The following is a 27,563-nucleotide window of genomic DNA, read 5'->3' as shown; positions in this document are numbered from 1 at the left end:
TGAACGGATTGAGCGATTTTACTTTATATGTTTTGCATTAATGGTGAATAATGCCTAATAAAATAGAATGTGAAGAATGATGCTTTTATCATGAGAATTCTCAGCTTCTCGGGAGAGTATCCATTTCTATATGTTAGTTTTTGCAATTTGACTTTTAGTCTTTGACTTTTTCTCGTTCCGTAATATTACGTATAAACATAATATTATCAAATGTGCTCTTCTGCTTGATCCGGAGGCCTAACACCACATTAGGTCAGATTATAGCAATTTCCGAAGAGAATCGGCGCCCAAATCAGGCTCGAAAAGTATTTTTTGTTGAACTAGTAGGCTTAAATTTAAAACTATCGTAACATGCTATAACAAAACTGGTTAATATTAATTATTGCTCAAAACAGAATGAAAAAAAGGTTTAGTATGCGGTGATCCTTTGGATCGTCTTCCATATATTACGTTAATGTGACATGAACATCGTATATTTTGCAAGGTAAGCGACCTTACGAAATATAAGATGTTATTTAATACGTCGGTCAAGTACAACAAGGTCCAAGGGTGGGAAGAAATGAGTCAGATGTTTGTTTGAACTAAGGTCTTTTGTACGCGGGGCGACTCCAGTCTGCGTCTTTATAAAATTTACAAACTGTTATGAGTTTGTATTGAGGTCCCTTAAATACTACAAACGTCGGATATCAAAAGCTTGTTGCAAACCCGGTCAAGTAAGAGTCGGTTGTTGTGTATCTATAGACAAACAGTCTATAGATACACAACGGACCCTCAGTAATATAGGTTCGCTTTGGGTACGAAGAAAAACTTTGCATTAGATTATACTACAAATTTTCTGGAATTTAAGAGACTGCGACCCCTGTGATTGTTTGGACTTTTACTCTCAGGTAGACAGATAGGAATTTCTCCAGCGTTCTCAAAAAAGACATGTAAAAGTGATGATATTTTATCCTACTTGCAGAATAAATTATTTCATTTCATTTCGGATCCCAAGCAGGAGTATTCTCAATCATTCATTCCAGATCTAAACTTACGGGATGTAAGTTTATAAATAAATAAAATACGAAAAATACTCAATAAAAATTTTACTGAAAAATTAACTCATATAAAGGTGGACAAAACAATATCATTCACAATACGCTACAATATTTTCCCAGAAAATAATGATCAAATAAAACCTGAACCTTTAACCCCTTTTGAAACACCAACTTGACAAAACTTTCCTAGTGTAAGGCGAATTTACTCTTATACATAAATGCGTAGGGTTCAAATTACAATACTGCTGTGGAAGTTAGTTGGCTTTTTGGAAGTACTCCTTGCTTCCCTGTGGGTTTGGCTTGATCGTGTCAGCATTCGTTTCTGGGTTCCAATTGGCGGGGCACACTGGAAAAAAAAGCAAGTTAGAAACTGAAATTTCTGTTGACTCAAACCGAGATACATTATTAAGAGTTAATTTGATAGGTAGGTACTAACAATATTTACCCCAACAATAGAAAAAGATATAAGGTATAAACAATATGCTTTTATACCGCAAAAACTGTTTAGTGTAAGATTTTACAGTAAGGCAAAGTGTTGCAAGGTATGTATTCAACATAGCACTCGTATGTCATAGCTGCATTGAAGAGGCTGATCAATTGTCTAAATCACTCTCAAATATAAATTCATATTTTAAAATAAGACTAAAAACTACATATTATCTCTTCAATTCAACTGAGGATTAACAAATAATAACGTATTTGCTTTCTATTCAAACACGAGATTCATTATCAGAACAGCCTCTTTTTACAATTTTAGTTCCAATTCTCACCACCGCTCTTAACAACTTAATGGCGCTACTATCGTTACCGGAATCTTACCTTCTCCGTGTTTATCGGCAAACTGGAAAGCTTTCACCAGCCTGAGCGTCTCGTCTACTGATCTACCGACCGGCAAGTCGTTGATAGACATATGTCTTAGGATTCCGTTCCTGTCGATGACGAAAAGACCTGTAAAGGGAATAAAATGTTTAATACGTTACAAGTTGCGGGACGATAGCAATTTGTTTAGGTATTTTTAAAAGGTAAACAGTTTGGTGTTTTTGTCTTAAAACGTAGTTTAACAATAAAACATGATCATGTTAAACAAAAATAAAGTACAAGATAAGTACCTAAACCATTGTAGCACTTTTATAATTCATTTTGTATGAAAAATTTAAATTTGCTTGAGTTACAAACGCACTCATAAACGACTTTATAGTAATTCATATCTTCTGTCTACTTGATTATCTCAGTTCCACACTAGCAACCATATTGCCAAAAAAGATGCATTGATGTCTTAGGAAAGGTCTCAGGTTGAGTCTGGATGGGCATGCACAGGTACTTAGAAATTGGCAAAGTAAATTGAGAAAGGGGAGGCCTTCGCTTACCAGGACAAAGGCTGTGGATGATGATGATGAATCATATAGGTAGAAGCTCATAATAGCTAAGCCTAGGCCTCTAATTGTTTGATCACCAAATAAATTTGATTATTATTAAACAATTTACCTCTAAGAGCAAAGCCCTCATCAAGGAGGACATCATAGTCTCTTGAAATCGTCTTTTTGTAGTCAGCAAGAAGCGGAATCTCTAACTTGCCTAGACCACCATCCTGAAATCATTCAAAGGTTTTTTTTAATGCTTTAAGTAATTTAAACCTTGTGTAGCAGGGAGTTTCACAAACATTCAAGTCAGATGCTCAAAGACACCCAAACACAATATAAACATTTGTGGATCACACAAATTCTTCTATTACGCGGGGATCGAGCCCGCCCACTCGTCGCGCTCAGTGGGTTTGGCGTGGTATCCTCAACTACAACCACAATGGCTACCCCGCCAGTCAGATGTGATGATAGTCAGTGATTAATGTGTGGCTCATCACACCAACATGTCTGAGTGTTCAGTGAACCAGTAAAGAAGCCAGAACTAATAATTACTAGACCAACAGAACAGTCTAGAATGGAAAGCAAAATTGTTATTCAAATGCATTTTCTGCCATTGAATTGTAAATACCAGTCACACATTCAGTTAGATACAAAATATCATTACATACCTTCCTAGGGGTGTTGGTCCATGCAAGATGGCTGAACTCAGAGTCTGTAGACACTCCAATCACTTGGCAGTCAATACCGGCAAAGTCTTTAGATCTCTCACTGAATGCAATCAGCTCAGTTGGGCATACAAATGTGCTGGAAAAGATAAAAGTTATGGAAATATAATCATGAAATTGATGGCAGCTTGTCACCCTGGATGTTGGTTATAGCTGCAAAAACATTACCCTTTTTAATGCAGTTGGATAAAACGAGCCTATGTGATCCAAGGTGTCAGCTACGTCCATACCAAATTTCATTGAAATTTGTCAAACACAGTTGAATTTTTTTTGGAAGATCATTAGGCAATGTGGTACTTGTGTCCATTTGGTGAAAAATCACGTTCTTTAGTTCAAAATTATAAGATGTGTTATAGACTGTTTAAGATCCTAGATTTGATAAAGTTTCAAATTTCTTTGTACATATACACAAAAAAGTGTTATACTTACAAGTCCAATGGGTAGAAGATAAGGACAACATATTTTCCGGAATAGTCTGACAATTTCAGTTTGTTGAATTCACCATTGATTACTGCAGTGGCTTCAAAGTTTGGCGCCGCTTTCTGAACTTTAGGTACAAACACTGCAGAGGCTGAAATTTAAATTGTTGTTACCTTTGAGCATAGTTATAGAAATTATTATGAATCCTTATGCACTAGATTTGCTTAAATGTGAGCTATTATGGTCTGTCAGTGATAGGAAAGCAAGCTGAGGTTTATAAGTACAATGTACATTTATCAATGTGAATAATAAATTATCTATGCTATCAAATAATTAACAACTTGATGGCTTTAAAACAACTGATTTGATTAAACATTTAATTAAAATTTCAAATTCAATAAATTATTCAGTACAACAGTTAGACCTTCAATTGATTCTTGGAAAAGAGAAACAAAATAATATTATGACCTAAAAACAACTATTACAGATTTAGTTTAGGTTATATACAATAATATATTAGAAAAGATAATTCGATTTATCGTGGGCTATATAAACAACAGCCTATAAGACGAAAAAATAATTTCTAGGTTATGTAACAAAATATAAAAGTAAACAATACTTACTGGTTGAAAAGTTCTGGCTTTTCATAGAAGACAATGCCGGGGCAAGGGCCTTTAAAAAAAAACAAAGGTCAACTCGGTCAATACTTCTAATCATAATCACAGACATTAGATATTTATTCATAATATTCGACTTACCCTGCGAGCGAATCGTTTCACTAAGAACGACATAATTAAGCCTTTATTTTAATTAGAAAGTATATCCAGTGCAAATATGTACCGGAAATGAAACGCGGTTTCCAGTATTTTCCTAACCGGCCTAGATAAATTCCAGCTGTAATAGAAAGCTGGATAGATTTATAAAATTTAATTTTGACAATGACAGATGCAAGTATTGACAATGACAGGGACTAATCCGTTTAGGAATTAAAACAATTGACAGAAATCGACTCGTAATTTTTACGGTGTGAATAAACTATTCTCTACTGTTTTCTTTTTGCATTGAAAATAATGAGAATCATTTAAATTGCTGAAGCAACAGAAAACTATTTTTTATAGAACAAAAACGCTACCTCAGCTATATTTATTGTAATATTTTAAAAAAGATATTCACAATAGAATTCGTTAAAATTGTAAGTCAGAATAATTGGTTCGAGTTTCAAGTTAGAGACGCAGTTACATACGTTCTCATCCGTTGTAATACGGCTATCATAAAATCTCGAACCAGCGAATTGTATAAGTAGAATAAATTGACACTTTAACGTTGTTTTCACTGAATTCAACTTTTCGTATCTGACTATCCTGAAACGAAATGTCGCAACCGACACTTTTTAGTCTAAACAGGTGGCGGTGGGCCCCCATTCCGCCTTATAAGTCACATTTCTAAACGAAATTGTTACTTTTTCCAGATTACATAAGATTGTCACTGTCATTCAATATCAAAATTGAGGAGTATTATTTTTATTTTAAAATCTTCTAGTATATGATTTGATATTTTTCAGATATATTGAAAAATATTAGATGGGAAATTTTGTATGATTTTACAAATATTAAATGATTTTGTGATAACCGCAGTTTTTACAGAATTCAGAAATAAAACACACAAAAGAATAAAGTGTATTAGAGAAGGTGAGAAGTTTTTTTTTATGCAGGGTCTTATAATTATTTATTTTTGAGATCGAAATTATTATAAATTATTAAACTATAGGTCTGCTCGAAACGACAAGATGTCGGTTATAGCCGCAAAACATTACCCTCCAATAAAGGAATCGGATAAAAGTTGCGTATTCGATAATGCAAGGCGTCTTCCTAACCAAACTTAATCAATATTAGTCCAGCCGTTTGGGCGTGTAGAGATCAAACTTACATATATACAAAAACACCCGTACAAACATACTTTCTCTTATTAATATTAGTATGACTGGGTCAAAACACCAATGAAATTTCTTTTAAATGGTTACAACGAAGTATTCCCCGCCTCTAAAATTTCATTCAATAGTATTGTCAAAAGATCTGTCATTTTCATTGATGTTTCTGAACGGTATCAACTAGTTGATAAGGATGTTAAGGGCCATTTACAAACACTAAAATAAATCAAATATTTAATGGTAAATAAAGCCTATATATAAGTATATCTTGATCTAAAACTTTGTTAGAAGTATCTACATGTAATAAATGAGTCATTATATATGTTTTTTAAATTACAATTTTGGTTGTAATTTTTGTCTGCCAAAGTCGGTGCCAATACAAACAAAAATGCAAGTCGCCCTTAATAGTCAAAACTTTTTTATCAACTCACCAACCTTGAAACTGTGTAAACACTTCAAATTCATTACAAAAATTATATAATCTATCTATTTCCACAATCATGAGAGCTATGAGGATAAGCGCGCGCGTAATAAATACGCATTTTCTGTCGAAAGGCCACAGGAGTAACAGTTTTGGTGCGAGGAGTATATCAACATCGAGTTTTAGAAACATGAAATATGTACAATTTACTTATAATGCTGACCCCAGCACAGTTCGTGTTGGATATATCGACTGCTGTAATGTTGTGGACATTAACTCGGCTGACTGCGGAATGCCCCACACCATGATTGATATATTGAAAAAAGGAGTGGTAGACAAAGTTGCTGAGTGAGTTTTTTTTTTATTTACTTTTTTTGTATATTGTTTTGTAAAGTCAAAACATTATGCAGTCTTTGTTTTGATACCCATTAGTCATCTATTTATCCCTGTAAAGCTATTTTGTGTCTATTTTTTTATTATTTCAGAGAAATCTTCCATCACATCAGCATAATTTCATTATTTATTAATACTTATCATGGTTTGAACTTTTTTACCTTTGTTTTTGTCAAAGCAAGACCAAAATATGACACTGTTATGATATAAAAAGCTATGTTTATTTTATAATCTTAATAAAATCATGGAATTATTAGGGAATATAATGATAATGATAGGTGGTACCATAAATAATTTGTATTTTTTATCTTGTGACTACCATGACTTGCCAATATAAGGTTTTTTTAATGCAAAGAAGAGAGAATATTATCTTAATTTATGTTGCCTGATTGGTGGCCTTTACGATTCTTATTTCAAATTAAAATGAACTGAAATTATCATGTATTTACATATTGTTGTGCTTGCATTTGAATGAAAATGATATGTAAATTTGCATTGTAGTTACATAAATTAGTTGATTGACAAATAAATTGAAAACAACTTTTCTTTAACCCACAATGTTATTCAATTTGCTACTTTAGTTCTTAGGAAATAAAGCACAAAGTCACTTTAGTCCCATCTCATTAGCAGTCTCATTGTTAAGCAAGATAATTTGTATGTAAGCCGAAGTAAATTGTCCCATCTGATAAATTTTAATTAAGTAGGTATTGTAAATAAGTAAATTAAACAATGATCATATTTAAAATGATGTATTTAATAAATTCTATAATTACACTAGCTGTTGCCCGCGACTTCGTCCGCGTGGTTAGAAGATATAAGTTATAATTTATACCTGCATTCTATCTATCTTGTAGGATTCAGTCAGCTTTTGCAATGTAAGCGCAAAAAATGTGTTTTTTACGACCTCACATTAGAAACCTCAAAAATTGTAGCCTATGTGTTATTCTGATGTATAAGCTATATTGTGGTAAAGTTTCATTCAAATCCATTCAGTAGTTTTTACGTGAAAGAGTAACAAACATCCATACATCCATACTTATAAACTTTCGCCTTTATAATAGTAGTAGGATAAAGGTATACACAGTTTAACAAAATAAGTTAAATAGTTTTTAAGTCATTGCGATCTTGTGGTGTGCAGTAACCATGTGACAGCTAGTCATTTATAAATGTCCTTAAAAACACATTAAAAAAAGAGGGTGTCTTCAAAATTACTTTGGTGAACACCAACTTATTTCCATAAATGCGGACAACATCACATTTATTGTTCTGAACCCAAAGTAAATTGCTAAAGCATTTGTTTTTTGGAATTCAGATAAAACGAAGGTACCACAAACACCCAGACTTGAGACAATGTAGAAATGTGAATCAACTATTACATTCCCATTTTATTTCTTCTTTACATTAATATATATAAGTTTTAATGGCATGGATGTTGGTAATAGCTTCAAAAACAATACCCTCCAGATGCAGTCAGCTAAAGGAACTAGTCTTTGAGATCATTTCGGGCGACACCCTATATCAATTCTTATCAAAATTGATCAAGCATTTAAGCAATATAGGAAGTTAAAAAATTTGTTAACGAAGTTAACGAATTTTTACTAGCATCACTTCTTTCGGGGAAAAAGCGGATAAGTGGATAGTGTCAGACTCTTACTGACTGTACCACCTTGCAACATGACCCGTATTTAATTGGTGCATGGCATATAGCAATTCATTACGGACCGATGGCTAGAGCCGTATTTATTTAAATGAAGCTAATAAAAGCGTGTTAAAAAGGAGAAAGTTTTGGAGGCCAATATGAAAAGTGCGTCGGCGCAAGGCAAATGACATCAAAATCTGTTCATGATTACCTGAAAGAACGAAAATATACCTATATCCTTATAGGTACACTGTGAAACTGCCTTTCACGTGTAGAAGGATATTAATAAAATAAAGATGCAGTAAATGCTTCTCATACTAGGTGAAAACGTATGAAATTAAGGTTTTAAAAATACTTAGCTATCATTGTTTCTGTATCCTATGTTATCTAACTACTAGTGATAACAATTTTGTTTTATTTGTTAACGCTATATCATTTCTCATTCATATAAATATTCTTTACGTATTTTCATATGTAGGTACATATTTTTTCTTGGACGACCAAAAAAACGATGGATAGATTGTGTGTAAGACGATATGGCTGTAAAGATTGTTTCTTGTGAGACGACGGCCGATAGAGAGGCATGGAAGAAGATGACTTGTTGCGCCGACCCCAAATAAAATAATTGGGATAAGGGCAGGGGAATGATGACATATTTTTTTGTACCAAATAATTGCTATCCTTGCAATAAAATTGTATACTATCATAAACTATCATTGTTTTCTATAAGCTCATAATTTCATAGTATTTTCTACCTGCATTCATACAAATTCAAATATTACTTACATTTTACGGCACTTCATACCATATTAAAGGCAACCAAATCAAAATTTATCCAACCTAGCTATATAATCGTCTGATTGCCAAGGCGAAAGTGAAAATTCCAATCCCACCGAGCACCTATATTTTCGTTTTTTTTTTGCGTACTAACAAGTGACTTCACCACTGCCCAAAATCGGTGAAAACATCGTAAGAAAAATGACACACTTGAGAATTTTTAAGGGTTTCTGAAGTCATGTCAAATGGTTTATTATAATGGTTTTGCTGATATAAAATTTGCCACTGCATTAAAAACTGAAAACTTATCGAGTGCACGGATAGCCGAGTGGCTGAGGTCACCAAGTCTCATTTATTAAACCCACTATGCGCATCCGATGTGTGGCGGATCCGATTCCCGCGTAGGCTAAGCGTTTGTGTGATCCACGAAGTCGTTCTGAATCTGGGTGTCTTTGCGCACGCTTTTTTTTGCAAAAAAGCCTGCTCGTCATCATCATCGTCACCATCGGCCCATATTCCACTGCTGGACAAAGGCTTCCCTAATTGCACACCATCGAGATCTATCTTCGGCTGCTCTTAGCCTCAAAAAGCTTTCTCATTTCGAAATATTTTTTTTTCTAGACTAAGGCAGTGCAATCCGACTTCAGTCCCGCTAACAGATGTGACGCTGGTGGCGCCGATTCACGGCGTGGATAAGATACTATGCGTTGCTTTGAACTACGCTGACCACTGTAGAGAACAAAACTTGGAGCAACCCAAACTGCCTATTATATTCAGCAAGTTTTCCAGCACTATTATTGGACAGAACGAGCCTTTAAGACTGAGGACTGAGATTGTTAAGGTATTTATTGATTTAGATTATTAATTTATTGATATTTTTATTAATCTTTTGGGTGTACCAAATTTCGACCATATCTGTTTAGCGGTTTTCGCGTGAAAGAGGAACAAAAATATTTCCTGTTTAAAGGATGGTCTTCAACTGTAACCTGCAAACCTCAATTTCCTCCTTTTACTTTATACGATCTAGTGGTTAGTTAATCAATGTCTGAAGGACACAAAAACATAATGAATAAAAAAAACAGTCGTGTAACCGAGGAACTGCTCGTTGTTAACGTAACCATAAACAAATATATGAAAATAGATTATTTATGTTCGATAATAATAGCTATGTACAAAATATGCAATTTTTTGCATACTCTTATGTTTTTTTTTTAATAATATTGTTCCAAAAATGTCAAGATACGTGATTATTTCAGTGTACATACATTTTTTTGATTTTGAACGCGTCTTAATGTAATTAGAGTATCTATTTATATCCCTTCTTGGTCCTATGCTTATCCACATTATTATGTCTGTTATGCGGAGGTACTTTCGCATTGAAAATAATAATAATTTAGTTCCCAATGTCGCTTTTCTTCCATTCCGCATGCTCCCATAAGTTTTCCATAATCTATATCTATTTTTATCCTTCTGAAATCGCTATTGAATGTTTTTTTTATGCTAGCTGGAGTTAGCTAATAGCTAGACAGCAGCTAACATTCCAAAACATCTAGGTTTAACGACCTATCCTAGCTACTTATTCAACTAGACGCTTAAGTAGACGAGGTCAAAAATTCGTTGTGAATCACAGAGGTCTGTTGTGACCTCAGCGCCGCACAAATTGGGGTCAATTATTGAAGTAAATTGACTTCGTAATTCATATTGTGTAGGTGTAGCTTGCGTGATGAAATAATACCAGTTTAGTAGTCTCGCCTTCCGTCCAGCCGTTCATGGTATTCATGTTATGATCGTAACATCGTGTCTTCATTCATTAAGGAGATGCAGAATTAGATTATTTATGAGCCGTTTTTGTAAATCAAAACGTACAAATGGAACTCCTGTTTCAGAAGCTTTGTTCTTAAAAGAACAGCGACGTTTTTATAAGAAAAGACCGAGACAAAGCTATAACCGCACAAGCTCATCGATCACAGGTTAAACAATGTTTGATACGTTCATTATGCGTCTGTTGATGGAGTTTGAAGTGACAAATAAAATAAATATCAGAAAGTTTTTTTTTGTCTTTGCTGGTGTCATAATTCATACATACATATATAGTTTGTAAGTATAGATGGATGGTTGTAACGGTTTTGGACGAAAATTGGTACACAGATAGTCTATAACCTGGATGAACATACAGTTTTTATACTGTTTAAGTGTTCCCGTGGGATATTAGTTTTTTCGCGGGCGAAGTCGCTGGCAACAGCTAGTTAACTAACATCATTGAATATGTTCGGTTGTTTGCCTGTAGTGAAATCTTAAAAGCAAAGGCCTATCTTAGCCCCAACTTTGACATTTGATTGAAATATTTTATTTCAATACAGAAAAAAGAAACTTAATCTAAAACTTTTGTCCACAGAAAGTTGATTGGGAGGTGGAGTTAGCAGTTGTAATCGGCCAGAAAGCCAGTGCGGTACCTGCGGCTGAAGCCTACAAATACATCTTTGGTTACACCGTCGCTCAGGACATCTCTGCTAGGGACTGGCAGAAGGAGAAGAATGGAGGACAGTTTTTACTGGGCAAGGTAATGTCAATTACCAGTTTTTCTTTTGTAAGGATGTAAGAATTGAGACGGAGTTCTCCATTCTATCCACTTTAGGTTTAACGTAACAGAATCATCAACATTTATTTAAATATTCTTAGCTTTAATTAAGGAATACTCGGATCGAAATTTTCGCGTGACGTCTATATGTAAAAAAAAATGTTCGGATAAACGCAAAATTCTTATCCAATATTTTTTATTATCTAACCGATGGATGAATCAGATTAAGACTAACCCCCCCCCTGTCGTTACGCACCTACCGTGGGAACGAAATATTTCATAACCGATGCTCAAAACAGTAATATAATTTAAACCCAATCAGCAATCAGTGAGTCTCTGAGTGACGTCGCTGACGACGGCAAAAGCTTATAATACTTATTGTTTTAAAAAAAATGTTTTTTCTGTAAATCTCTATAAGTGCAGTTACATGGTGTTAAATTAGTCATCTCACATTGTTATACAGTGATATCGTAAGATAATTATTAATTTTCAACAGTCTCAAGACGGATTCTGCCCCATCGGCCCCTGCATCCTGACTAGCGACGAAATCGGTGACCCACATAACCTGGACATCAAATGCACCCTGAACGGCGTGGAGAAACAATCGAGCAACACCAGTAACCTCATACACACCATACCTAATATTATCGAGAGGCTTACGTCGTGAGTATCCAGAAATTCATTATTTATTTATTTATAAAGGTTGCTGTCCTTTTAGTCCAGTGGTTTGCGACCATGACGGCTATACCGGAGATCGTGGGTTCGGTTCCCACTTAAGACAAATGTTTGTGTGATGAGCACGCTCATTTGTTCTGTGTCTGGGTGTAATTTATCTAAAATATATATGTAGGTATACTAGCTGACCCAGCAGACGTTGCTTTGCCTAATAAATTATTTCTAGTTGTATGTATTTTAAACGCCACATTATAAAAAAAAGCAGTCCAAAAAATAAAAAATATTTTTTTAGTGTCAACAATTTATTATCACTAAGGGGTATGAAAAATAGATGTAGTTCTATTCTCAGACCTACTGAATACGCATATAAAATTTGGTAAAAATCGGTTTAGCCGTTTCGGAGGAGTACGGTAACTAACATCGTGACACGGGAATTTTATATATTAGATTGAAATATATAAGGATGTTTATCAGTTGTAAAGTTCTTATAACACAAGCTGTGCTTAGTTTGAGACTAGATGTCGAAGTGTGGTTCTCCAACAGCTTCTGTGACGTGGCTTTATACAGTCTCAATAATGGGCTCATCACGTAAAAGACGTTGTTCCACCAGCAGCTGTTCATAAATAAGCTGGAAAAACAGTGTTAAAGGGCACCGCTAGGCAATATTTTTGCGGCTTGTAAAACATATACAAATATGAAATGTTGTTTATGATTCAACAGACCACCTTTCTCCATGATGTTTTTGTTCGATAGTTACTTTTTATCAAAAAATCTGTAACAGCAAAGATATTTATTTACAAACGACACTTAGACACTAACCGTCTTTCCTATATATGTACAACTGTTACTTTCCTAAAAAGAGTAATTTACGGTTTCTTGTTTCTAGTTTCTTGCCGGTTCTTCTCTATAAGAATGACACTTTGGAACCGCGCAACTGAGTCATCTTTGTAAGGTTTTGAGAGTGCCTGGAAAACGACCTACTTGAAATTAAAAAATGTTTCTTATGTGTCTTAAAATAAAGTTCAAAATTTATCCCTACTTTTTCAGGGTTATGACTTTACTGCCCGGTGATTTGATCCTGACCGGTACCCCCGGCGGCGTGGGGGTCCACCGCAACCCCCCCGAGTTCCTCAAGCCTGGTGACGTCATCCGCAGCGAAATCCAGAAGATTGGCTCCTTCGAGATCAAAGTCGAACAGTTTTGAACGAATTATGTCATGTAAATATATTTATATTATTATTTTTTGAATATATTATTATATTGTTTTGTTACATCGTTTTTGTTTTATTGTTGTAAGAAGTATATTGTTAGAATTGTTTTTGGCGCTGTTATTGGATTTTGAATACCAACTTGAGACAAGGGAAGACAAAAGTCATTGTAGCTGCTTAGCCAGTAAAGTTTCGAAAATCCCTAAAAATACATAATATAACTGCTAACCCGTTCTATGGCAAAACAGACAAACAATTTAAAATAGATACAGAACTGTGGCATTAGTGGCATATTATACATGTAAAACTAATGGGGTTATTTTTCTGAGTGTGTGATTGGCAAGTCCATGAAAGTTTCCGGAACAATATGGTACTTACCTACCTTTTTGAATATTTTGTCTATATCAAGTGACTCATTGCCCACCAGACGGGGCGCATTTAAGTCAGCCATTATTGATTTTATTATTAATATCATACTTACTGCTCGTGCCCAAGTAGGTACGCTGAGTTTGTACGTTGCAAGTGATTATTTACATAAATAATGAAACAAACATAATTACAATAAATCAGAAATACATTATTACAATTTTATTACAAACATCAATAAATAACAGTTGACCAGACGGATGCCAGTGGTACAGGTCACCATGCTTAGCGCTGAGCATAACGTGCCGAGAAGCGTTTGTGCAATCCACGTATGCTTGTTCTGAGTCTGGGTCTTGTGCATGTGTCTTGAATGTTTTGCGAATTCCCCGTGACTCAAGGAGTAACTTCGTTAAGGTGCGGCCTCATGCAGCCGCTCGACGCTTGTTTGCAGCGATAAATCTGGTCACGTGATATGTAGCGACAAAGCTGAAAATGTTGAGCTTTTTAGCTGGGAAGACAGTGAGCGGTGAGACAAGTCGACGGAGCTACGAGGGAGGATGTTTATTTAAAAAAAAACCGGTGTTACTAAATACAACTGAGAAATAGTTTGCACAATTTCGTGCTGTATTAGGTCAGAGCGATCTAGTTTAATTGAAATAATTAGCGTTCGTCATAAAATTAATAAGCCGTAGGTATTTGCCCGCTATGAACGATGATATAAATAACTATCTCTCTGACGCGTCTTGGAACATAAAATTAATAAAGAGAAATAAAATAAATAGCAAATGTGACCTAGGTAGATCTATTTTTGCTGTTGTAACAAGTCCCCTGGAAGAACCTAAACGATGACTGATAGATGGCGAGTGATTAACATCGGGTCATTTCAAGCTAAGCTATGAATTGTATGTTTTTCTTAACTTTAGGGTATGTACAGAGCTTCAAAATTAAGAAAAAAATTAAAGTTTAAAACCAAAATGTTTACGCCAGAGGAATAAGTGGATTATGACTATCCTTAAGAGGAATACATATACCTACCTAGATGTGTTTTGGGATGACGTAACTACTTACTCTACAACAGGTCACATAATTCGCTAAGACTCATTCGTATCTAAAATAGAAGGACAGATAGCTAGCTGCTCGAAGAAAATGGGGAAGCCTTAGAAGGAAGTACATAGACCAAAAAGAAGGGAAAGCAGAAGACGATATTTAAAGGGAGGAGTATAATGATGACTATGATGAGGAGTTTAGTGTTAATCAGTCTAAATTCCTGTTCCTAAAGCCAAAGTCAGTCCATGCTGACCCAAAAACAAACTTATATAACCCGGAGATTTGCGACTACACATACCAATTTTAAATTGGACAGGTTGACCTGCAAGCATATCAGAACGCTGATTGGTGAATGGGCCGCGCAATTGAGCCAATCGCCGTCTTCCGTTCGCTCACAGGAAGGACCATTTGCGCGCGCGCCGTTCCTTTTCATAGACTATTAAATTTAATGTCAGCCAAGGGGAGTTTTATTGAGTTAAGTGGTCTATACGGGCTGTTATACCATTATAAGTTGACCCCTCGTTCTTCAATCGAGTGCTAAACACGAGTTCAGGATAAATTGGTGTTATATATTTTGACGCCCGCAGATTCTAAGCGTCTATTCGCGACGGATACTCATCGTTACGGATATTATTTCGAGCAATTTTGTCGTTGAGGGTCGTTATTGGTTCTAGTGTATGCAATTTGTTGATCGTTATGCAATTTAGATTTATTTGTGCAGTGATATGTCTGAAGTGAAAAATGGGCTTGTTATATGGGTGCGTTGTTAGGTTGATTTTTCGCTTGTCCGTCAATCTGTATTTCCTTGCAATTTGTCCTCGTGATCGAGCAGTTTGCAGCTTCTCACGTTGTCGTTGGTTTATTGGAGTCCATTTTGTTGTTGGCTTAATCCGGTTGTGATTTGCAATTTGCCGATGGTTATTCAATTTAGTTTTATTGGTGCAGTGATTGGTGCTAGAATGGTTGAATCCTTCCAGCCGTTATCCGATCATTGGTGTTGTTAGCTTGTTAGGTTCAAATGTGTTCCATTTTTGATTTGTTGTTCAATTTAGCTTGGTTAAATTTAGATTGGGTAGGTACCTATATTGCGTTTGGTACATTGTTGACTATAATCCTATAAAATGTCTTTAAAATTTGCCCGTTATAAAAAAGAATAACTCAACATTGGTTTGCCTTCATCTGTTACTTAAACAGAACTTGTAAAATTAATAGAAGTAGCAATGAATCTTGTGATACAAATATTTGTATATTAAACCAATAAAATAATTCAAATAACTGAAATAACCCATACTACCTTTAAACCAATAGGATAGATGCGTTTTTTGCGTTTGACAATTTTGAACCTAAACCATTATCACGTTCTATGAAAATGTCTGTAGGTACCTACCTACGTTATTCCTGCTACCAGCATTGTTCACCGAGAAGAAATCTCAGGTTCCATATAAATTCGCAGAAACAAATTATTCTTACATCTTCATTTGTACTACAGACGAGACACTCGCGAACAGTTTGTAATTTTTTTTTCTAAAATTGCTGCATAAATGAATGGCAATTGGATTAATTTGAAGCTTTCTCTTACGTAGAACGTAGTACGCAGTACGGGGCGGAAAACTCACGCTCACAGTGAATTTTTAATCATTGTGTTGCCAAAATGCTTATGCGAATATAACCTGATCGGTTCAGCTTTTGCGTAATTGTAAATATGCGCAATAATTTGGACGAATCAAACCAGTAATAGCCACAGAAATGAAATAAAGCGGGTGAAACTAAAACTATGGGTTACAGCGACTTACCATTACTTCATGAAGTATTATTATTGCAGACAAGCCTAGGTAGACATGGCTTAGATTAGCAAGATTGAATGATTTGAAAGAAGAATTGTTAGATTGATTGTCTTCCACAACTGCAATAATACCTCTCATTGAACTGCAGTAGTTCTGACCGGCCTATTGGTCTAGTGGTTAGCGACCCGGACTGCTATACCGGAGTTCATAAGTTCGATTCCCACCTAGGACAAAAGTTTGTGTGATGAGCACGATCATTTGTTTAGTCTAGATGTAATTTGTCTATATTTTGTATGTATTTAGAATGATATAAGTATGTTTATCAGTTGTCTAGTTCTCATAATAAAGCTTGGTTTACTTTAAAACTAGATGGCGTTGAGTGCAAGTTGTGGTATATTATTATATAATAAGTACTACATTTATACATGTACATAAATCGACAAAGCTTATTCAATTAAGCTGCACTTAAGTGTCATTTTGATGCCATACAAGCGTCACTTCCTTTTAATTGAATATCCCTCTCAGAGATCTATTTGTCACATGATTGAATGCAATTTGTCAATTGTTATTCAATTTAGTCTGGTTGGTGAAAGTTTGCAGCAATTTGTAATATTGGTTGTTTCCTATAACAAGGAGGGGTGTGTGTGAAAATCTGTGATGATGGGTGCCGGGATGGTGGACTTTGGTCTCTGCTTTTTTGACTCTAGATTTTAGCTTGAATCTATCTATACTATAATAGTATAAAGCGGAAGAGTTTGTTCGTTTGAACGCGCTAATCTCAGGAACTACTGGTTCGAATTGAAAAAATCTTTTTGTGTTGAATAAACCATTTATCAAGGAAGGCTATAAGGCTATATAATATCACGCTACGACTAATAGGAGTGAAGATACAATGGAAAATGTGGAAAAAAAGCGAAAGAGGTTCAAGATCTTATAACCACGTGGAAAAAGTCACGGGAAACAGATAGTTTTTAATATTTCAGTTTGCCTGTTTGTCGGTTTTTGAGTTACATTAGGAAGTTACTACTTTCTTAATTATAAGGCAATTTATATCTAAAATTGTGTCAAAATCGGTAGTGCGGATTAGTCATATTAGAGTGTATATTTTCACTGGAAAATAAAGATTAGAAAATGGGAAAACCTTAAAAATGAGGCGTTAAGTAATTTGTTTTTTTTTTGCGTAAAATACTATGAACAAGAAAAAAACTTCATGCAACGGTGTAATATTTTCTTGTGCTGTGAATAACTCGAAAGTTATAGGTAAACTAGCTGACCCAGCAAACGTTGTTTTGCCTAGTAAATTATTTCTAGTTATATGTATTTTTAATGCCACATTTTAAAAAAAAAAGTAAACAATTTCTTTTAGTGTGAGCAACCCACTTAGGGTTATGAAAAATAGATGTTGTTCTAATCTCAGACCTACCCAATATGTATACAAAATTTCATAAAAATCGGTCGAACCATTTCGGAGGAGTACGGTAACTAACATCGTGACACGGGAATTTTATATATATATTAGATATGGCAAACGTTTCCAACTTTCGAGTTTTGCGGAATGCTTTAAAATTGCTCATAGATTAAATTCCGATGATAATGGCGTTCCTCTATTTGTTCATCATTTTCTACATTTGTTCGTTTGGAAGTCTGTTAAGCCGTAGTACCAAACCATCCAAAATATAACTCAGTAAAATGAAAGTAAAGAAAAATACGAAATCGTAAATACGCCCTTTTGGACCATAGAGCTTTGAATATACAGCACTGACAGCCTAGACAATATTACATAGCAATGGAATTAAATGAATACAACAGTTCAAAATATTCCGGAGTTACATTTCGTATGGTTTAATAATAGTTTCCTATATCCTGCCATAGCATGGCGCGTTAATGACAAAATAAGTGTTATCAATGTTAAAAATTGCAGAATCTATTGTCTTATCATCTAAATAGTCCTTAATGGTATAACTTTGATCGTAACTTTGGCTTGTGATTTCAATAAATTTATGCGATGTGTCAGCAGTAATCCTTAGGGATAAATATCTGGGTTCTTTTAGTTTCCAAATATGGTTACGTCACTAATTTGACGTTACTTATTGCTGCAGCCCAGGTTTTTAAAACTAAAAAAAAGACTTGAAATTAAATCGCTATTAAATGTGACCTGGACGAAGAATCCATCGAAAACACCTTCCTTGATTGCGAAACGCCTACACAATAGATCGGGAGATAACTGAACTTAATATTTAAAAACCGGCCAATCCATCACCTTCTCTCCTTTTTCACCACCCTTAAATGTTATGTACCTACAGTTAAAAATATATAAACTCATAATATTTAATTATATCTGTTGTAGTATTTTTGCATTAGAATTTTGTCGAATTTGGTTTTCAACAAGCCCGTATGTACAATATCTAAATTGTTTTCATGTGCGGTCATTACACGACACTGGCAGAAATCGCTGAAACTATCCGCAGATTATCAGGGAAAAATGATGTATATCGCAAACAGACCCTGGTAAAAGAAAAAAAGACTTTATCCGCCAAGCTTAGTCTGTCAGGAGCATTCCCATTCCTATTATAGAATAACTATTATGAATTTCAAGGGTGAAATGATTAGAAAAAGAAAACAAATGATAAAAAAATGTTTTAACATGCCTTTGAGAATGAAAGTGATGGTAAGCTGCATGTCATCACAGAACTGTACTGACACGAAACACTGAAATGTGAAAATTTATTTATATATAATTTATTTAAAGACAAAGTGGTAAGAGAAAGAAAATATAACAGCTTGTAAAAATCGTTCAAATAACGATTTAACGAACGTCCATTTTTCTCATAATGTTATTTTATTTTATTAATTTTCAGCGCAACGGAAAATAGTTAGCAAGATATTTTATTACCTCCAAAGAAGTGAAAGCTTTGAATATGTGTTGTTAAACAAAGGTTTTGCATTAAAAACCTTCCGCAAGATTCACGAGGATAAAAAGCTGTGTTTACACTTCCAAATTGTCTTCTCAACACCGCCGTTATGAATCCTATACAATAACTATGCCTCCTGTTAGATTTTTACCTTATACTTTTTTCTTCGAATGGGAAATCATTAAATGACTCCTACCGAATTGGGATGCATGGAAAGGAGTGTCTTCTACTGACTAAAACCAACCCATGTTCCTTCCTTTGCCCTTCGTGTACCGGGACCACGCTAACTCTTTCGGAAATCCCACTGTCCCGGATCTGTTTTTACCTTATAATAAAGTCCTTCTTAAAATATCAGTTGGCTATGCCATTATCAATATGTACCAATGTTATTTTTAAGAATTGAATACTATCTACGAGCAGGCCATCCTCGGATTTACGCACATAGTCCCTAATTCCGTATGAATATGGGGATTAAATATAGCCTACCTAAAACTTTGTTCACAGAAGTTTCGATAAGTAAATGATTTTCCTTAATTCTAGGCTTATGCACGAAAATTTTACACGTTGTCGATGTTGGGAGAAGTGGCGAGTTTGTTAGCAATATTTAAACTATGTATTCCTCTTACTTATTGCATACGAGAAATAATGACCTATATTCAGCGTGGCAGCGTGTACAACAATTTTGGGCAAAATAAAAAACAAGCGAAAGAAGAAAGGGAAGCTAGAAAAACCGAATTTAAAAAGTAAATTAAGAGCAAAAATTAATTTACTTCGCACAACGTAAAACGTACTTTCATTTATTTAAATAGAAATGATTAAATAATTATTTTATGATATTGATATCAGGTGCCAAGGTATCTGAAGTGGTTCCAAATATTTAATTAAAAAAACATCACGAAACCAAAGGCGTTTTGTGATGTTTAGCTTCTACGATTTTTGAAAGTTCCTCTCGATTTCTCGGACCTACCGTCATCAAACTTATTTAAAAAAAAAAGAATTTTCAAGTCGGTTCATAAACGATGAAGACGAAATTCCTTTTTGGAAATCAAATTTATTAAAAAGCAGTAGGTATAGTTTAACACGTAACTTAAAAATGAAGAAAGAGATACAAAATAATGTCAGAATTAAAGCGTTGACTTGTGACAATATTCCCTGAAAAAGTAAAACCCTCTTTTACCGAGCTACAAACACGAAAAAGCGCTAAGATGTTGCACATCCGATGATGTGCTTGACATTCAGAAAGCATTAGTCACATTTATTCTGCGTTTACAGGTGGTTCGTAAACTAATCACAGGGTAAGCAACAATTAATACGGTCGGTCCGTGGACGGCTGACCATATATTACGGGTATATCATAAAGGGTTCAAAAAATCGTTGTTCCCGGTTGTTATTGATAAAATCTACGGGAATGACACATTTGACAAAGTGACCTGTACCTCTACCATGAGTTGCTATCGAAAACGCCAATGACTTTACTACAGTCGATAGCGTATAAACGCGAATCGAATAGTTTTCGATTGGACTCATACCATGAGTTTAAAAAACCTTGACGCGCTCGCTATCGAGAGCTCGATTGTTATTGTAGTATTCGTGTTGTCATACTTGTCATGTTGTCGAACGTGCCTAACTTCACGCCTAATGTAGTTGTTTCTTTCTAACGTTGCTTAAAAGACAGAGTAAGATATACATTCCCGAAAAAGCTTCAAATCTACATTAATAATTTCATGCAGGACTACGGTAAACTCGATCGAAACCTCATATGAATAACAAAACATAAAAATATATTGATTTTGAGTCGACAACATATATCCGCAGATTTCGGATTATGGAGAATTTCGTTAAATTCCGATGGCAAAAAACAAACCGTTCAAGTCGCCATCTTTACCGTTGAAGTTTCGCAAAGTTTTTTTTTTAATTATGCGATTGATGTAGATATACGAACTCTTTTGATATCACAAATAGATGGACACTTTTCTTCTTGCTCTTTTGGGTTTTAGTAATTTTTCATTATTAAATTGAAAGCGGTGTCGTGGGTACCTAGGAATGGTTATGTGGCGCAACTTTGGGGAGTACCTATGTCTTCCGATCGATCGCGATAGTTTTGTAGAATTGTTTCATATACCGATAAACTGTGCATCTATTGAAACTAATATTATAAATGCGAAAAATTATCTGTCTGTCTGTCTCGCTTTCACGCCAATCCTACTGAACCGATTGTATTGAATTTGGCAGATAGCCTGATGGAAACGGAGACCACCGAACGCTATAAACTGAAGTCCACGTGGACGGAGTCCTGGGCTACAGCTAGTGTTTGAATAATCCTAATACTTTTTAAACTTCATAGAGCGTAAAATATTCAGTATATTTTAATATAATTTAATATTACTTAATGAACTATTGGTTGGGATGGAGCCCTCTGTGAACGCTGACTTATTTCCAGCGTTTCCTTAATAATGAATTTATATATGTTTCATTGTAAAAAAGTGACAGCGTGTATTCAATGTAAATTGACTTTTAACTAGTGCTACTTGATTTTAAATACTCTCTTGCCGACATGATTCTCACAAGAAATACTCAAAACTAAACAATTACTATAAACCGAATGCCGTTTCACACCTTGTTTAACAAGTGAGTTACTTAACTACTATCGTAGTGGTATTTGTCGATACCATCTGTCAAATTTGTGACTCATGGTACCGTATTCTTAGAGAAACCACCGCAAAACGTTACGCGCTCGCTACTCGCTGTCGAAGACGTTTTGAATGTTTCGATAGGTTTTATTTGTCAACTCATACTACCGATTTTAGTTTTTCAAGTGACCGCTAGGGGCGCTGTACATTTTGTCATAGATATTTTTTACGCAGACGCTAGCGAGCTCCGTCACTAAAAACTCATGGTAGAGGTACTGACTTATAAGTATAAGGTAACACTTTGAGAAATAGGTATCACTTCTCTATAGGCCCTGGACGAAAAACGAGTCTGCTTATAGTCGATGTTGACTGATTGCTCTGTCTTAAACTATATTGGGGCATCACAAAAGTGCAGTACTTATTAACCTATGGCATATGTATGTCCATTTGTCAAATATGATCTGTAGGTGCATGACTTGCAGAACTTAGCTTTTAATGGATATTGCTAGATATAGCCAGCTAAACGTACCTACGTCACGATATTTTTTATTGTATTATTTCACGATGTATTTTTTATTTATTTCATGTATGTAAACGTGCGATTAGAGCAGTCTACTGCATGGGTGTCAGAAACTTTTAAAGAAATTAATATTTTAACGCTGCCGTCGTTTATATTATAAAGAATCTCATGTTCGTTCGGAGAAACTTGCATACATTTAGTGTAAATTGTGATTTCCATAACTTAAATACGAGAATTAAAATTAAACTAGTAGTTACAAGATTTACGTTATCCAAAACAAACGCCAAATCTTTCCTAGAGAATTCTAGCATTTTCAAGAGCAACCGAGGAATTCAAGTTTAGAAAATTTGTGTATCGCTAGTCCATTACAATTACGATAACTAGTCAAAAACCTAAAATCTACTACTACTAGGCAACACAACTCCCTATAATAGGATGATTAAGAAGTAACATGATTAACGCAGTGATGGAGCCATTTCATCGTAAAGACTGTATTCAGTTAAGTCCTTAAACCCGGTGAAAATACTTCGTATAATCTTTTAAGTATGAATACTCCCCACGATAGCTACTATCAAAGTACTTTTTATTGTTTATTTTTTAGATAACACAATACGAACCTTCAGCTGTTAAGTTTGAATCAAGAAATCGTCACCGTCAAATTAACCGCAACCTTCCTAGGTAGGTATTATCGGTAAGGACAACAGACTAGCCTCTAAAGAATTTTGCTTTAGAAGCTATCAAAGTGCTTATAACGGGCTGTTCATTAGTGTTCATGTCCGTCGAAGGACTTATTTCCGTTGGAACAGAGGAGTCCTTGAGAAGAGATCTCAAAACGGAAAACGCAGTATAGACTGTCCTCCAGCCAATTGGGCCTCAAGAAGGTAGGTTGCGCAGACAGGATGCACCTGGTGTTGTGACTTGATTTGAGGTTGGGGGCTTTATGGCCAGCAGTGGACCACAATGGGTTGAGTTGATGGATTAATTGACGTCGGAAGAACGGTATTTGGTCGGCTTTCTTATCTTATATTTACCAAAACTACCTTTGGCATCAACTGCATAGTGGAGTATTAAATTTAACTATAGTCTACACATCGTTGAGTTTGGTCATTTCAGCTCTTCTTTTCTAATGTTTAAAAAAGGAAGTATTCCATTTCGACTAATGAATTGATTTTGACTTGTCAGTTCGATTCGGTTCTCGTAAGCGTCAGGAGAAATGTTTATGGGCATCTACACCAGTTTAGGGGTATGTAGCATGCACCTATCGAGAAACTCTTTCTTATTCTATACCAATAAAATAAAAAAAAAACATTATCCCCGCTGCACATAGGCTGTAATCTATTTTGAAAAATATTAGGGCTCCGTAAGAAAATTGCGATAATGGAACCAAAGGTGTAAAATCGGGAACCTGTTTCAGCGTACGCTGCTAAATAAACCCGTAGTACATCATTTTGTTACTACAGGTTTGTTTACCACGCGGACGAAGTCGCGGGCAACTGCTAGTGCTTTAATAAATGTATTTTGGGGAAACAAACAAATTCAGATTATTATGTTACTTAGTTTTCTAGCATGATTTTGAGTCTTACACTAGACGTTGTACTCCATCCTTTTTTAACCCAAGACTTTTTAACGGAATCGCTTTTTGTGCGTGTGACAATAATGAAAAAAAGTAGTTACTAAATAACTCGGACCGGTCCAACAGCACGGAGCGCTTATTGTGTAGGTTTTGTTTTTCAAATTCAAATGGAAAAGATTTTTGTCATGTTGTAAAATACCAAATAGCAATTAATTTCTTTCTTAGAGTTATTTACTAATGGCGTTCGAAGAGTCTGGCAGAATGATGTTAACAATTAACACTTTAAATTACCAACCTGCAGAAGGCTAGTGGGAGTAACGTGATCAATGCTTAAACCTGGCCTCATAGGATAAGGCTTGTTCCCACCAGTGGCACGATTATAGGAGTAGCTTGGAAACAGAGTTTAAACCTGTAAACCTTCATAAGCACCAAAGATACAGCAATGTAAAAGCGACTTTAATTTCTTTGGACTAAAATGCAAACTTTTGAGATATCCAATGAACAGATAACACCTTTAGTAGTTAGGTGCTAAGTACCTCAGGGATTGGCCTACAGATACAACAATAAGTAATAAGATGACGTCGATCGGTACTTTCCGCTTTATCTTTGTCTATTCCATATGCCCCTAAAATGGTAACAAGTACTACCAGGTAGTATCACTGTCTTTTACCATTCCTGAGCCTAATCTATTATGTTCAGCTTTAATGCAGAAAAATAAGAGGACGTTGATGGATAATGGTAAAGTTATGCGCGTCACTTAGGCTCTAAGTAGTGAACATACTGTATCTAAACCAGTTCTATATGAGAACCGTTTGGGAATTTGAAAAATCGGTCAACTGCGAGTCGGTATCGCATACGAGTTCCGAGTAAATAGAATAAAAAAATCGGTCCCGCGTCAAATTAAAAACCGTACCAACAGACGCTTGATCTCGATGTTTATTATCATTTTTGAAAAAAAAAACAAGAAAAATGCTAAAATGTAAAGTGACACAATCTAAAACTAGTTATTGGGTGATTCTCCAGAAAAAAATAACACAAGTTAACGTCGTCATCATTCTCACCAACTGGTCTAAGTAACTGTAGTAGTCATTTTTAAAAAAAATTAATTCATCTATTAATAGCCAGAGTACTTTACAGACTTGGATAAAAATAATACAGAATACATCTATCTGCACCTGCAGTATCAAAAGTGTGGTGAGGATAATGACGTTGTTAACTTGTTTTACTTTTTCCGGAGAATCACCCTAATACATTGGAAGTCCCGTTCTTTTCTCTTCATACTTACTATCCACATTTAAATTCTCACGCTTGTCGCCGCAATTGCAATCACAATACTTATGTTTATAACTGTAAGCGCCCCTCAAACACACAATCCCGCCCGCATGAGTGAAATAAAAATGTCAATTAAAATTCTCACTACTATCATGAGCCCTTCCCCCTGCATACATGTTGTTTCTTCGACTTTTTGTAATGATATTACTTTAAAAGTTAGAGGCTTGTATTTCTTTATGAAATAATGATGACTGTGTATTAAAAGTAAAATTATATTTTTCTAGCTCAGGCTCATCATCCATTCTTTTTCTTATCCTGGGGTGTTTGCGGGCTAAAACTACAATTACCTACCTAACTAACTACCCTTTCCTTGTATCTGAGCCATCATAATCATATGCTTACCATCCTACTCTAAAGCATCTAAATGAACAAAGGAATCACTCATCTCTCGAAAAGGTATCGTCAGATTATTTTCTTTATTTATTCGTCAAGCGCTAACTATTGAAGACATATCTATCGTCTACTTAAAAATGAAAAGTGCGTATAAAGCTTAACCTACGTGAATTTATATCCATTTAAAAACTTGTTAACCTGAAAGAGCCTTATAACCAGCCTTGATTCTTTTGCTACGGCGTAGCATTCGACTGTCGTAGCAGGTATTTGAGAGAACGTAAATGTAGTTAGTTGCAATCAATTCTTATAACAGCGTTTGTTTTAGATATTGTGTAGCATTCTCATGTTATAATCTATAGAAAAGTTCTTGGAGTTAAATAACATAGATCTATCATGCCACGGGAGATATACCTATATTACCTATTTATAAATCTTTACCATTTTTGTACACTTCGTAATTTGTCACATAGGTGAAAATAAGTTGTCCTGAAATAAACGACTTAAATGAAAAATGGTGTTACCGAAATGAACCGAAGTAGAGCCGTTGCTATAAAGTAGCCTCAATCTTATGGGAGGCACACCGCACCAAACATTTCTTATTTTCCTGCTTAAGAAGAGACATTGTTTAACGGGCTTAACCGAGCTCGCAACACGTTTTTATTTCTTTATTACGTTATCAGATTAATAAATAGATATGAAAATATTCGATACAAAAATAAATGTAAATTGTATCTTCTTTCACTTTTGTTAACTTATTTTTTTTTTGATATGTCGTAAATTAATGAATGCTTTGATTTTGACGTGCCTGAGCGAGTTATGTGCCTGTAATGTACAAAATATACATAGGGTAGAAGAATCATATTCTTTTTATTTTTTGGAGAGCACATAAAAATGAACATGTTACACATCTTTGTATTTATATGCATGCTTTAAGAATAAAAATTAAAAAATGATGTAAAAAGAAACAATAAAAAATCGTAGGCACAAAAAATATCAAACGAATGGTATAAAGAAGAACTAAGGAAAAAAAACTAGCACCCATTAAAATTATGCCACACATACTATCTATAAAATGGTTCATGACATAATATGTGGCGAAAGCCAAAACAGCCATTGGAGCCTTAGTCATACAAATATTAAAAACATAGACAAAAAAAAATGAAAAAAAATTAAGGGGTGTCAAGTGACACCCGGATGAAACGAAGTTCCTTGTAATATTTTATTTAGATATTTTTTTTTATTTGTATTAACAAATATAACGTAATATAAAGTCAGATAACTGTCTTGCTTTCTATGACAGAGTGAGAGGGACAGAGAAACACGCACAACCAGCTCGGCTTACAACTATTTTTTTTCCATCTACATAGTTCACAAAGCGTGATAAGGAACTTCGTTCTAAAAACAAAAAATACACGAAAACAAAATTGTGGGCAGCTTTCTGATGATGTTAAATATTTATTGTGCGTGATTTTGTTAAGGACATGCCTTAACGAAATCACACGCAACATATATTGAACAATTCTTGAAATTCTTCTTTCTTTCTTTCCTCTTGACAGATGCGGTGTAACACTAAGTACTCATTGATAAGCACTGAAGCGGCAGGAGAAATATCAAACACTCCTGCGGCACTAGTACTTAGGAACAAGATTTAGTATTCTTCTTTCTTCTGTCATCTTCTTAGCTCTTCTTTCTTCTGATGTTTTCTTTCGTTCATGGACAGTTTCTAGAAGGCTGATCAATTTTATATCTTGTTGTTAATATGAAATGTGATACCCAGTTTGAGTTAATTGCGTTTTGGGTTAATCAGCCTTCCAGAACTAGCAATAACCCGCAGTTTTAACCAGAAAGTATGACTAAAGTGTTATAAAGGTAAAATTGGTCACAAAATGGCTAAGTAAAAAATAA

At 34.8% G+C, this 27,563-nt stretch overlaps 2 protein-coding genes across 3 annotated transcripts; one reads left to right on the top strand and one right to left on the bottom strand.

Annotated features, from left to right (window-relative positions):
* Positions 1-1,070: 1,070 nt before the first annotated feature.
* Positions 1,071-4,479, bottom strand: LOC113495017 (peroxiredoxin-2-like). Its single transcript, XM_026873577.1, has 7 exons — positions 4,302-4,479; positions 4,167-4,215; positions 3,553-3,694; positions 3,067-3,202; positions 2,523-2,625; positions 1,857-1,985; positions 1,071-1,383 (listed from the first exon to the last, which is right to left on the bottom strand). The coding sequence occupies exons 1-7, from the start codon at positions 4,332-4,334 to the stop codon at positions 1,292-1,294; spliced, it is 684 nt and encodes a 227-aa protein (XP_026729378.1). The 5' UTR covers positions 4,335-4,479; the 3' UTR covers positions 1,071-1,291.
* Positions 4,480-5,153: 674 nt separating this feature from the next.
* Positions 5,154-13,227, top strand: LOC113494914 (fumarylacetoacetate hydrolase domain-containing protein 2). 2 transcript variants are annotated; one of them, XM_026873433.1, is made up of 6 exons: positions 5,154-5,231; positions 6,026-6,239; positions 9,322-9,541; positions 11,096-11,260; positions 11,775-11,941; positions 13,001-13,227. In XM_026873433.1, the coding sequence occupies exons 2-6, from the start codon at positions 6,082-6,084 to the stop codon at positions 13,155-13,157; spliced, it is 867 nt and encodes a 288-aa protein (XP_026729234.1). In that variant the 5' UTR covers positions 5,154-5,231; positions 6,026-6,081; the 3' UTR covers positions 13,158-13,227. The 2 variants fall into 2 exon arrangements, with proteins under 2 accessions (XP_026729234.1, XP_026729235.1); XM_026873434.1 differs by lacking the exon at positions 5,154-5,231 and having other exon boundaries at positions 5,857-6,239.
* Positions 13,228-27,563: the final 14,336 nt, after the last annotated feature.

The sequence above is a fragment of the Trichoplusia ni genome, chromosome 6 (assembly GCF_003590095.1).
Source record: "Trichoplusia ni isolate ovarian cell line Hi5 chromosome 6, tn1, whole genome shotgun sequence".
NCBI classification, from domain to species: Eukaryota; Metazoa; Arthropoda; class Insecta; order Lepidoptera; family Noctuidae; genus Trichoplusia; species Trichoplusia ni.
This window is presented reverse-complemented; position numbering and strand designations above follow the sequence as displayed.